Below are 13,849 nucleotides of genomic sequence, written 5' to 3' on the forward strand. Positions count from 1 at the left end.
ACAACCCAATGGCAGGAATGTGTATGGGTGTTGGGAAGAGCCTAGAGCCAGGAACTGAAAAGAGATTTGGATTCTTGCTCCAAATTTGCTTCTCTGCACACACCTACTACATTCTTCTCTCTCTGCTTCTCTAATCAACATGGCAGTCTGTATCCTTAGTTAAAATATTTGTATCATTAATTCCCCATTAATCAAATGACCATCATTTGAGGCTGTGGAGAAGGCACATCCTTGTTAAGCGGGAGGATTTTAAATCTATGGGCTATTTTAAATGTAAGACACTATGATTCTACCAACTTAGACTCCCATATACACAAGGATTCACTTCCGTTGCACTTTCTGTGTCTGTTTATAGCACAACTGTTTTTTGTTTGTTTTGGTCTTATTCTAGTCCTTCATCTTTCATGTGGAGTCAATCACTAGGTGTTATTGGGTTTTGGTCTCAAAAGTCTAACATTAAATACTATTAGTTTTCTCAGTAGCACAATTCACAATTGCAAAGATTGGAACCAACCTAAGTGCCTATCAACTAATGAGTGGATAAAGAAAATGTTATACACACACACACACACACATACACACACCATGGGCTACTACCCAGCCATAATAAGGAATGAAATGATGTGAAATATCGTCTTTTGCAGTAACTTGGATGGAGCTGGGGGCCATTATTCTAACGGAAGTAGCTCAGGAGTGGAAAACCAAAAACCATGTGTTCTTACTTAAATGGAAGCTAGGCTATGAGTACACAAAGGTATACAGAGTGATATAATGGACTTTAGAGACTTAGAAGGGGGAGGGTGAGAAGGGACTTATGGATAAAAAACTACTTATTAAGTATAATGTACACAACTCGGGTGATGGGTGCACTAAAATCTCAGCATTCACTGCTATATAATTCATTCACATAACAAAAACCCACTTGTAACCCAAAAGCTATTGAAATAAAAATCTTTTCAATAAAGACAACGCCACACAAAAAAAGAATATTAGTTTTCTTCTAATGCTGAAGGCCAATATAAAAGGTAACAAAAGCCTGAGCTCTTTAATTAATGGGTACAAGTTAAGACAGAATCACATGAGGATTTGGAGTTGAACCTGAGCTCAAATCCTGTCCACATCACTGCTAGCTCTCTGAGGCTTTCCTTTCAACTACAAAGTGGAGATATAATACTAAACAACCTTACTGGGTTGCTTAGCTTACTGGGTTGTTTACTGGTTGCTTAATTAATATCTATAACATACTTAACAGTGTTTCTATGAATGCAAGAACTTCCTGTAAGCACATAGTAAAGAGTAGTTATTATTAAGTAATGATAAATAAAAAGCAGTTGTATAATTCTTTTTTTAGTTTAGGAAACGCTTGCACCTAGACTTTCTCATATAATATTCATTAAAACCCCGAAAGGCTGATAATATCCCCATTTTAGGGATGGGGACACCAAAAAACAAGGAGATAAGAACACCTAGATATATCAGAGACCCAGCTTTTTGTAGGCTGACTGACCTAGGTGATACATGAGGTCCTGTTCTTGTTCATTTATTCACACATACAACAAATATTTATTTACTTCTTACCATAAACCGTTTAAGGACCCTGGGGATATAGCGTAAACAAGCAAAAATAGACACAAATCTTTGCCTAGAAATATACAAATATAGGATATTTTATAGAATATATAACATAGAAAATAGAAAAATTAAATATGAAAATAGCCTAATTTTTAAGGTTTTTCTTTTTTTAACATACCCTTCATGGTTAACGGTTAATAGTTAATGGGGAGTACCCATTGACTCCCACCTTCATTCTCAGCTCTCTCCCAAGACTTAAAGTATCGGGAACTAGAAAATTTTGACTCAGCTTGGGTGGAATGCCCCTCAAGAGGCAAGGCTTATTCGAAGCCTCAAATTCAGAAATGCCGGCCAGACCTTGGAAGAGTGTGAAGATGGAAGGAGAGGTCGCGGAACCAGTGTTGCGATAGTTGTGGTTGTCTGAGGGAAGCCAGTTCTGGGGACCGGTAGTGGAAAGCTCTTGCGCTGTTTCCGGCCACCTCAGCGGGAAGCGGAGACGCCAGCAGCTGCCTCTCGGTGACTGAGACAGGGTCTGTTGTCGCGGCGGAGGAAGTGAGGACGAAGCCAACGGCCTTCCGGGCCAGTGTTGGGTCCCTGTAGTTTGTGAAGATGGTGTTGCTAACAATGATCGCCCGAGTGGCGGACGGGCTCCCGCTGGCAGCGTCGATGCAGGAGGACGAACAGGTGAGCGACTACCCCCGCGACCCCAAGTCTCGGCCGGCACCCTCCGCCCTCAGCATCGGATTCCTTTCTAGGACCCGGAGATCCTTGTGACCTCCCGGGCACTCCCGACCTCTCTGAAGTGCTCTTTTATCTTTTGGTGTGGGAGAGACTGCCTGAGAGAGGAAATCTTTCCTGAAGAATGAGTTAGGTTTTTGTGTTACCTGTTTCTCTTTAGAAAAACGCTCTGGAGAAGTGATAACTTTGGTTGATTGTGATGACTCAGTGTTCTTTGACTTTTTAGGGACTTTGTTAAAATTCAGGACTTCCAATTTTCTGCTGCTAACAGGACTGCTGACGGATAAATCCTGTGAAAACGCAGCCGAGCTCCTCACCTCTGTAATGTAGCACCTGATCCTTGACCTAGCTTGCTGACATCTTTTGAAAGTGGGTGAGGTAATATTGCCACATATAAAGCACCTGCTAAAGTTCAGTACAGCACATTCTTTCAGGATTATCCCCAGTTCCCACCTTCTCCAATACGCCGTACCACATTCCTGCAATGCATTGTAACTTATTTTTTTCTTTGTCTTTCAATAACTGGAGTTTTCTAGTGGGCTGACGACGGTTCTTAATCATGTCTGTGTTATCCGTATCTTTTACAATAGCTGCTTTATGCTAGTAGGTGCTCAAAAATACATCTAATTGATTAAAAACAGCAACAACTTCAGATATCTTAAAAGGAAGCTGTTTTGTGTTTTAGAATCACAGTGGAAATCTCTGAAGTAAGGCCAGTTTCTAGAGCGAGCTTGGGAGGTTCTGAAGACAAAGCTGAGAATGGAATTGATATAATTTATTTAAAGTGATCAATTTTATTTTACGTTTTCATACAGCCTAAGTGGTGTTTTAAAACCTTGAGCCTTAAGAAAACGATGATATCTAAAAAAAAAAAATGTTTTGTGCATTTATTCTGTTGGACTTTTCATTCATATATTAATGCAAAAAATTTTTATTGAGCACATCAAATGTGCCAGGCATAGTGTTAATGCAGGGGTCAAGAGTACACAGTCTTTACCTTTAGGAACTTACAGTCTAGTGGAAAAATCAGATAACTATTAAAATGCAGTATAACTGCTAAGGAGAAGGAAGAGAGTTTTATGGTTGAACATGGGAAATGTATCTAAGTTGATTTTAGGAAGTCAGGAAAGCCTTCCCAGAAGGCATGACATTAAGCTAACAGTAGGATCCATTGGTAAGGAACTATTCTAGTTATATGCCTTTTTAGGTTTGACTGGGAAATATATTTACTTTAACTTTTAGGAGAGTATTGGTACAGATAATAAAGTTGCAGGTCATGCTAGGTGAAATATATTTCATTCATTTCATAAAAACAAAGTCTAATCTTTGACATAACTGTGAACAATTTAACATACTGTTATTTGCTACTGTGAAATGTTTTTCAGGAATATTCTAGGACCATCCTGCAGAAGGAGTGTAATTGTTGAAATGAACCCAGGAATATGATTTGAACAAAGTAGTTAGTGTAGGGAAATATCCTTGAAGGATATGTAGTTTGACTAAAAGATAGTTTTCCTACAGTGGGTGGCTGTGTGATGGGGGTAGAGGGGATGGATTCTACTCCGTTTTTAAACTATTGCATTGAATTCCAGTGTGGACAAAGAATACAAAGTGAACTTGAAAGTCTACTTAGTATTATTTGCCCCTACTCTCTGCCTTGATACTTTATTGAAAAATTAATTGATTTATTGTTTTTTAATTCTGAGTTTGGTATTGATTTTGTATTGGTTTATCAAGATGGGTTGCTTCATTTAATTGACAAGGCAAGAAATTTTATACACAAATATTTTTGTGATTGTAGTGCCATAGTATTTTCCTTTAGGAATTTTGACTTTGAATAATAAAGTTTGCCTGAACTTTTAATGTCTGTAAAAATCTGAATCTTAGACTTACTTTTACTATATTAATGGTATACAGAACATTTATAAAAGTGCCTACTACATACCAAACACTGTGCTAACCCTGTTAAATGCATTTTTTCATTTAATCCTCATGCTACCTTATTAGAATAGGTACCATTAAAATCCCCAATTGTAGATAAGGAAGCTCTGAGCTTTATAGAGGATAGATCACTTGCCTAAAGTCGCACTGCTAATAAGTAACATGATGAAGTTTTTCATCAGAGTTTTTCACCTTGGCACTGTTGACATTTGGGGTAGATAATTCTTTGTTTTTGGGGACTGTCCTGTACATCGCATAGGAGGTCCAGCAATATCCCTGGCCTCTTCCCTCTAGATGCCAGTAGCACCACCACCCTTCCCCACTTTGCTGTGACAACAAAAATATTTCTAGACATTGCTAAGTGTCCCATGGTGGTGGGGAGGGGTGGCAAAATCACCCCAATTGAGACCCATTGTTTAATAAGTATTTGTTTGAGTCAACTGAAGCTTTAGTGCCTAACCAATGCACTTCACTGCCTCGTTCTAAGACTTTTTAATGATGTCTTACCTCAGGAGTCCAGAAATAACTTTTTAATAAACAGATATTTTTCGACCAAACAGTTTTATATCTAGGCACCTTAATTGTCCAGGCCAAATAATTCAATGTATTTTCATTTTTGTTTGTTTTTGTATTCTTATCAGTGTACTTTCAATATTTATACTGATAATAGATATCATATTTTATGTATTTACTAGGTGCCTGTACAAGCTGCTGTATTATCAAAGATGGACAGTTCTTCAGATAATACAATAGAGAATAAAATTCACAAAATAATGTAGACAGAGTATTTCATACAGGGCGTTTCTTTGTGTTTAACTGGAAATTTAGACTTAGGGCAGATAGAGAGATGAGCTTTTCTTCTCAAATGTAGACTTCCTAACTGATACCCTATTTATCTTTTTTTCTTCCTTTTATGGTGTGTTTCTCCTTTCAGGATGTTTGCAGTTTCTTTAGCTACTTTTCTGTTCTGCCTCAAAATTGTATTTTCTTTTATTTTCCCCTGGCACTGTGAAGGGCAGTTCAGACTTGAAGAAAGTGTTAGATCTCACCAGATAGGCAGCAGGAAGCTCCAAGAAAGCAGATAACATGCTATACAGTTAAATTGTCTCATTCTCCCAATCACTGAGGGTTGATTAATCACTGTACTGTAATTGCTTTTAGAGGAAAGTGGTTGGTTCTTGGTGCTGCTGGTCTTTGGCCAGCTCAGTTCAATGGGGTATTTAAAAATGATAAGAGCTATGAAGACAAAAGTTGTTATTTAAAACAACTAGTTGTTCAGCAGTCCTAGGTGACAGCAATGAAAAGTGTTGTAGTTGTGTGTCAAATTACTACCTTCTACCTTTTGTAATATATAGATCCAAATGCTAAATTTGCTATTGGATAACCTCAAATTTGTTTCACAGTTTTTCCAGTTATTCTGATCCACTGCATTATTGGGTTACTAACAGATAGCTCACAATTACACCATATACAAATTTTGTTAATCTGTTCTGGATGGAGTAGAAAACAGAATGAGGACATCTAAGTATTTTAGGGTGGACTGGCTAACTGTGGGCCCTTTGTGACTTTGATCTTGAAAGCAAACTAAAGGTCAGCCTGTAAAACAGTGGTTATGCTGTTTTGTGAGATCTAGATCAGAGCTGCCACATGGTTTCTTGAGCATTTCCAATGAATTAGAATTACATAATAAGACTTGACCTAAAAGGTGGATCTACTATTGAAGCAATTTCAGTTACAGAGTTAGTGTAGCATAATGCTTAGGAGTAGGGACTCCAGGGCCAGACTGCCTGTGTTCAGATCCTAGGCCTTCCGTTTTTAGCTTAAAGTCACTGGGCAAGTTTGACTTCTCAAGTAAAAAATTGGCATAATTATTCTAGTCACCTCATGAAGATTAAACAAGTTAAATAATATAAAGTGTTCAGAACAGTGCCTGGCAGAAAGTGAACACTTAATAATTTCATTTGACCATTTCTGAAGAATCTTTTCTAATTCCATCTTGCCTTTCCTTTTTTTTTAATTTTCAGACAGAGTCTCACTCTGTTGCCTAGGCTGGAGTGCAGTGCGATCTCGGCTCACTGCAACCTCCACCCCTCAGGTTCAAGAGATTCTCCTGCCTCAGCCCCTCCTGTAGCTGGGATTACAGGCTTGCCTGGCTGATTTTTGTGTTTTTAGTAGAGACAGAGTTTCACCATCTTGACCAGGCTGGTCTTGAACTCCTAACCTCATGATCCACCTGCCTCAGCCTCTCAAAGTGCTGGTATTACAGACGTGAGCCACTGCTCCCGGCCTCATCTTGCCTTTCTTAAAGGTTCACAGATAGAATTGCACATAATCAACACACTGGATGCAAATATGTAATGAACAGTAATGAGTGAATGATTTTTCACATTACAGAATTAATTTGTGCATATTATAGAAACATCAGTAAATACATAAAAACAAAATGACCAAAATGTTAACAGTGTTTATTAGCTATAATCTGTACTCAAATTATATCCATTCTGGTGGATGACCTTAAACATATGCATGTGTGTATAAAATTAAATAATAGGTAGTATCATAAGACTGTTTCACCTAATTTTTTCCACTTAACAGAGTTTAATGAATATTTTCTCATATCATTAAATACTATACAACATTGTTCTAATGACTGCATAATATTCCATTATGTGACTATGCCAGAAAGATTATTATTTAACCCAAAAGATTGTGCTAGCATTGTGTTCTCAAGGATGGTAATGCTAACTAAATCAGCATGGTAAGGTGTTGGTTGGCATACCATAATCCCTATAAATACATCCCCAGGGTTGTATATTGACAGTCTTTACATTGCTGTTTGCACATTCCTGAAATTGTAGCATGCATTTGGCCAGTTTCTTACAGTTGATACAGTTGTTAGCCTTTCTCTCAGGTTGCAGTAATGTTTACAGTGCCTCTTTTAAAGTCAAAAGATTTGTACCAGTCTATCTGACAATTTTTTCCATGTTTCTTCAACTAGTCCTTTTACGATTCTCATCCGCCTTTAGTTTTGCTTTTGAGATTCCCCAAGTGATTCTGTTATGAAGTCAAGGTTGAATATCACAGATCTATGTTCATATCTTGGCACTTAGTAGCATTCCCAACATTATTTGCACCCCTTTTATCTACTCTTGTGGGTTCAGATTTCTTTAGAATGGCACTGGGGAAACAAAAAGATTGGTAAAGTACCATTCAAATTTAGGAAAATAGAATATTGTGCACTGGTTCTCATTGTAAAAGCATATGACAGTATTTACTCTCTTACTGGCTGACCATATATTAGTAGTCTGTTTAATATGATAATTTTGATATAGAAGTATTATGAAATAGTGTTTAATATACAAAACTGTACATACAGACAGACATACAAATGTTAATATAGAACTATTTCTCAAATATATAACAAATATATGTCAATAAAACAAATCATTACCATAACAGTGGTGCTACACAAGATGAATCTACAAACTAATACCTTGACTGGACTCTGCCTCTTTTCCCCTGGTTCACCTCATGCTTACCTTCTTATTCATACTGAAATTTCCAGTTCACTATTTTTATGTATAGCTTAGAATCTTAGTATCCTGTAATTGTACATTTGCCAATCTGCCACTTTAGCATTTTATTATTGCTTCCTTGTTTTTACTATCAGCTTAGCAGTACACTATCTACAATTTTAAGATATCACTGTGAACTTTATCAAAGTTAGACCTCAGACCATGGGAGACACTAGTGTAAACACTTTTCTACTTAAATATTTAGTTATTAAACATCTGCCAAAGGGAGACTTTTTTTCAATGTAAAATAAATAATTCCAAAATAGAATGATTTCCTTGCATCACATGGCAGTGTCTTAGTCTGTTTAGGTTACTATAATAAAATACCATAAACTAGGTGGCTTATAAACAACGCAAATTGATTTTTCTAGTTCTGCAAGGTGAAGATCAAATACTAGCAGATTTGGTGACTATTGAGGGCCTATTCCTGGTTCATAGATGTCACCTTCTGGCTGTTTTCTCACACGGTGGATGGAGCAAGCTAACCCTCTGGGGTCTCTTTTATCCAGGTACTAATTGCATTCATGAGGGCTCTACCCTCATGACTTAATCACCTCGCAAAGATCCCAGTTGTTAGTATCATCACTTGAGGAGGTTAGGATTTCAACATGAATTCTGTGGGAGACATCAGCAAACATTCAGACTATAGCTGGATAGCTGGCAGAAAGCCCTCATACCCCACATGTGGATGGATAAACAGTGTCTATTTGCTTCCCATTCTCTGGGCACTTCCTTTCCCTGTTGGATCTAGAGTGCGTTAAGTGTATTTGTGGTATATCTTTTGCATCTTAGCAAATAACTAATGTGATCATCTGGAAGAAGCTGGGGTTAGGTCTTTCTCTGTACTCTGAAAGTAGGTTATCTTTCTTTCATTAAAATGAATCTTACTTACCTATAAATGACGGACCTTATTCAGAGTGTCTTCATAATATGATGTTTCTCACTAATTGATACAGTTTTTTGTGAAAAGTTCTTAAATGAAGATATCTTTTTTCAGTCTGGCCGGGACCTTCAACAGTATCAGAGTCAGGCTAAGCAACTCTTTCGAAAGTTGAATGAACAGTCCCCTACCAGATGTACCTTGGAAGCAGGAGCCATGACTTTTCAGTGAGTATAATCTTGATTTCTTTACGATCATTTAAGTGTAAAATACAGTAACAGAATGCTTGATAGTAATAATTTTTTAAAAAGTAAAGATTATTTAAAAATGTAGTCTCTTGAGAGAAGCAACTTCTCTGGCTCTAATTCTGCAAAACAGAGATCTTAACATGCTTACAGTAATGTACGCTGTTAATATGTGTCTAATGAATGCTGTGCCCATCATGAAATAATAGATAACTTCTTGCTTTAGGACTGTCTTGGAGCCAGATATGTGTAGGTTAGTACCTTAGCTCACACGTTTCCTAACCGTGTAACTTGAAGCAACTCACATAGCTTCTCTAAGCCTTAGTTTCCTCTATAAAGTAGTGAAAATAATATAAGAGGTTTCAGAGGATTTTGAGGGAATCCATGTATGTTATTTAGCATCTTGTCTGATACATGGAAAGAGTCAATAAATATTAGTTATTATTTTTAAAAAAGAAAATTATAAAAGATAAGAGTATCTTAATCAGTGGTTATAGACAATGATACAGGTGATAGAGGAATCAAAGGAACATTATTGGATTTTAAATTATCTACAAATAATTGGTATTTAATACTTGCCAAGTTTGAAGCTGATAAAATAGGAAGGATTAAAAAGAGCATCAGAGGAAAATAAAAACGGATTAGCTAAATAATCTTTGCTATTTTAGGGACTTAGATAGTAAGGTAATTTAGGCCAGGGAGGAAGCTGCTATGTTTACTTTAAAAAAAAAAACAAACAAAAATTCTCTACCTGTAAAAGACAAGTAAACAAGTACATCAAAACAAAAATAAAACACTAGGCTATTGGCTAAGAAAATGGTGGACATTATGTTTCACAAAGTATTAATTTTTATAATATCTGAAATATTTTCTATAACTCTAATTTTCACCAAAAAATATAGTCACATAATATATAGTATCTTTATTTTCACCATGGTTTAGTGAACAAAGACCTGGAAAGTCCTCATGGAATTGAGAAGAGATTTTCTTCTGCCTGATTCCTTTAGGACATTCATCATCTCATATAATCCTTTATTTCCATCCAAGAGCTATTAAGGGTTTATTCTTTGCCAGACCTTGTATTGAGTCCTGCATTTAATGTCCACATCTTTTAACTGTTCTCTTAGTACAGCGAGAGACATATACTCAAACAAGTATGCTACACTACTTTAAGTGAAAAGGTGCTATAAATTAGATTTAAATAAAATCTAATCTTCTCTGTTTTGGTAACAGAGAAGGAAGGAATGAATTCCCATTTGTCGGGGGTAAGTTTGAAGAAAGGGGATAGAGGAGGGGAGTACATATAAAAAGTTTCACAGAAAAAATTATGGTAGAATTGAACTTATGAAAATGAACAAGATTTCTCCAGGTACATAAAAGAGTATTAACGGTTAGAAAAAACAATATAAGCAGAAGTCCACAAATATGTAAAGAACCTAGCATATTGGAAAACAGTCTGCCATTTGGTTTACTAAAATATATGATAGAATGTTGCTTACACTTGTTTTGAAGGGCTATAAATATAATACCATGGAGTATGATTTTATTTTGTGGATCTTGGGGAACCCTTACAGCATGTAAACAAAATAATATGGTCATCTGTACTGTCTGGGAATAAAACTGACAGCATAGAAGATGGTGTAGACTGAAAGCAAAGAGACCAGTTAATTCAAGTGCCCAGAAAGGAATAGGACAACTGTATTATTAATATTATTTTAAGGGGTCTGAGAGATCATATAGTAGTCTTTATCCTTTATGGAGCCCTAGGATGCCCCAGGAACCACATAGAAAGGGCAAGGATGGAAGTATATACAATACTGTGGGCCCTTAAACCCCTCCTTATGTTTTAAATTTTTTCCCTTTATTTTTGGTTGACATGCAATAATTATACATATTTATGGGGTATGGAGTGATATTTCAATACATATATACAATGTATAATGATCAAAGCAGAGTCATTAGTATATTCATCACCTCAGACGTACATGTATCATTTATTTGTGTTAAGAACATTCAAAATCCCCTCTTGTAGCTTTTTGAAAATATGCAGCAAGTTCTAGCTAACCATATTCACCCCACAATTCTGCAGAACACCAGAACTCATTCTTCTATGCAGTTGTAATTTTGTATCCATTAACTAGCCTCTGCTCATCCTCCCCTCCTCTCTACTTTTTCCCACTTCTAATACCCACAATTCTACTCTCTACTTTCATGAGCTCAAAAAAATTTTTTGGCTCTCACATATGAGTGAGAACATGTTGTATTTATCTTTCTGTGTGTGACCGTTTTCACTTAATGTAATGTCCTCCAGATTTATCCATGTTGCTGCTAATGATAAAAATTCATTCTTTTTTATGGCTGAATAGTATTCCGTGTGTGTGTGTGTGTGTGTGTGTGTGTGTGTGTGTGTGTGTGTGGTGTATGTGTGTATAAAAACACTTGAAATCTGTTATTCTGTTGATGGACATTTTTCTTGATTATCCTTAGATGTTATGAATGGTGCTGCAGTAAACATGGGGGTACAGGTATGTTTTTAACATGCTGAGTTTTTTTTTCCTTTGGATAAATACCCAGTAGTGGGATTGCTAGATGGTATGATAGTTCTGTTTTTAGTTTTTTGAGAAACGTCCATACTGTTTTCCATAATGGCTGTACTACTTTACATTCCCACATATGGTGTATAAAAGTTCTCTTTTCTCTTCATCCTAATCAGCATTTATTGTCGTTTGTCTTTTTAATAGACATTTTAATTTTAACTGGGGTGAAATAATATGTCATTGTGGTTTTTATTTACATTTACCTGAAGATTAGTGATGTTGAACATTTTTTCATATACTTGGCCATTCACATGTCTTTAGAGAAATGTCAATTCTGTTCCTCGCCTACTTTTTAACTGGATTATTTCTGGTTTTGCTGTTGAATTGTTTTGAGTTCCTTATATATTCCGGATATTAGTTCCTTATCAGGTGAATGAAACTAGATCCCTATTTCACCATATACAAAAGTTAACTGAAAGTAGATAAGACCCTAAACTATAAAACTGCTAGAAGAAAGCATAGGGGAAACGCTTCAGGACATGAGTCTGGGCAAAAATTTTATGGCAAAGACTTCAAAGCACAGGCAACAGAAAAGAAAATAGATAAATGGGACTATATTAAACTACAAGCTTTTGTACATCAAAGGAAACAGTCAACACAGTGAAGAGACAACCGGTACAATAGGAGAAAATATTTGCAAACTCCTACTTAAAGAACCTCTGATTTTATCTGATATGCACACTGGCCTTCTGAATATAAGTTTTGCTTGTAATATATATATACATATTACATATATAAAATATATATATTTGTGTGCGTGTGTCTATGCTATGGCTAAAGAGAAGTTGGAAACCACTTAGTAGCCTAACATTTTTCTAAGAATTTCTCAGACATGTAATCATATAGCTCCTTCCAGAGTGCCGGGGAGCTCATTATTACAAAAAAAAGTCAATTCCACTGTTAAAAAGATTCCAGTTGATTACAGAGTTCTCCTGGACTGGAAATTAAGGAGTGTTATTAGTCTTATATCCAGTAAACATTATGTCATTAACCTTACATTTTTAAGTCATTAACCTTACATTTCTATCCACAGAAATTTCCAGTTCCACTGTTTTTCTTTGTGGCTAGAAAGAGTTTAAATATGTGTATGTTAGTTTACCATATAGAATCAAAGGGCAAATGGAGGCACAACTCTGAATTTTTCAAGAAAAAGTGTTAGGTATTAAGTAAAAAACCAATAACCGCATTTAAAAAATGGACAAAAGACGTGAGCAGACACTTCTCAAAACATATTAGAGGCCAGCAAACTAATGAAAAAATGCACATCGCTAATTATCGGAGAAATGCAAATCAAAACCACAATAAGATACTATCTCACAGCAGTCACAGGGCTGTTATTAAAAAGTAAAAAAACAACAGCTGCTGGTGAGGCTGTGGAGAAAAGAGAACTGCTTATACACTGTGAGAATGTAACTTCAGCTACTGTGGAAACCAGTTTAGAGATTTCTCAAAGAACTTAAAACAGAACTACCATTAGACCCAGTAAACCCGTTAATGGATTTATATCCAAAAGGAAACAAATCTTTCTACTAAAAATCATGCACTTACATGTTCATTCTAGCACTATTCACAATAGCAAAGACATCAACCGAGGTACATATTAGTGCTGAATTGGGTAAAGAAAATGTAGTACATGTGCAGCATGGAATACTATGCAGTCATATAAAGGAATGAAATCAAGTCCTTTGCAGCAACATGGATGGAGCTGGAGGTCATTACCTAAGTGAATTAACGCAGGAACAGAAAACTAAATACTGTGTATTCTCACTTACAAGTTTATAAGCTAAACATTGGGCACTCATGGACAAAAATACACTGAGGACTTACTAGAGGGGGAGGCAAAAATGGGGGCATGGGTTGAAAAACTATTGGGTACTATGCTTAGTATCTGGGTGACAGGATTGTTCATGCCCTAAACCTCAGCATTATGCAATATACCGAGGTAACAAACCCTTACATATACATCCTCAAGCTAAAATACAAGTTTAAAATGTTAGTTGAAGAGTTGTGTAATTGGCTGGGCTCGGTGGCTTACTCCTGTATTCCCAGCACTTTGGGAGACTGAGGTGGGTGGATCGCTTGAGGTCAGGAGTTTGAAATCAGCCTGGTCAACATGGTGAAACCCCATCTCTACTAAAAATACAAAAATTGGCTGGGCATGGTGGTGGGTGCCTGTAATCCTAGCTATTTGAGAAGCTGAGGCGCAAGAATTGCTTGAACCTGGGAGGTGGAAGTTGCCGTAAGCTGAGATCACACCACTGCACTCCAGCCTGGGTAATCTGGGTGATAGAAAGAGACTCT

General features: G+C 36.5%; 1 protein-coding gene across 1 annotated transcript in view; it reads left to right on the top strand.

Moving 5' to 3' along the window:
* The first annotated feature begins 1,865 nt into the window (after positions 1-1,865).
* Positions 1,866-13,849, top strand: part of SEC22B (SEC22 homolog B, vesicle trafficking protein) — a 24,839-nt gene continuing 12,855 nt past the window's right edge. Inside the window, exons 1-2 of the mRNA XM_017520554.2 lie at positions 1,866-2,256; positions 8,824-8,933. Of these exons, the coding sequence (XP_017376043.1) occupies positions 2,182-2,256; positions 8,824-8,933 (185 nt within the window). The 5' untranslated portion in view covers positions 1,866-2,181. The remainder of the gene's footprint in view (positions 2,257-8,823; positions 8,934-13,849) is intronic.

Source organism: Cebus imitator, unplaced genomic scaffold (genome assembly GCF_001604975.1).
Source record: "Cebus imitator isolate Cc_AM_T3 unplaced genomic scaffold, Cebus_imitator-1.0 Scaffold852, whole genome shotgun sequence".
NCBI classification, from domain to species: Eukaryota; Metazoa; Chordata; class Mammalia; order Primates; family Cebidae; genus Cebus; species Cebus imitator.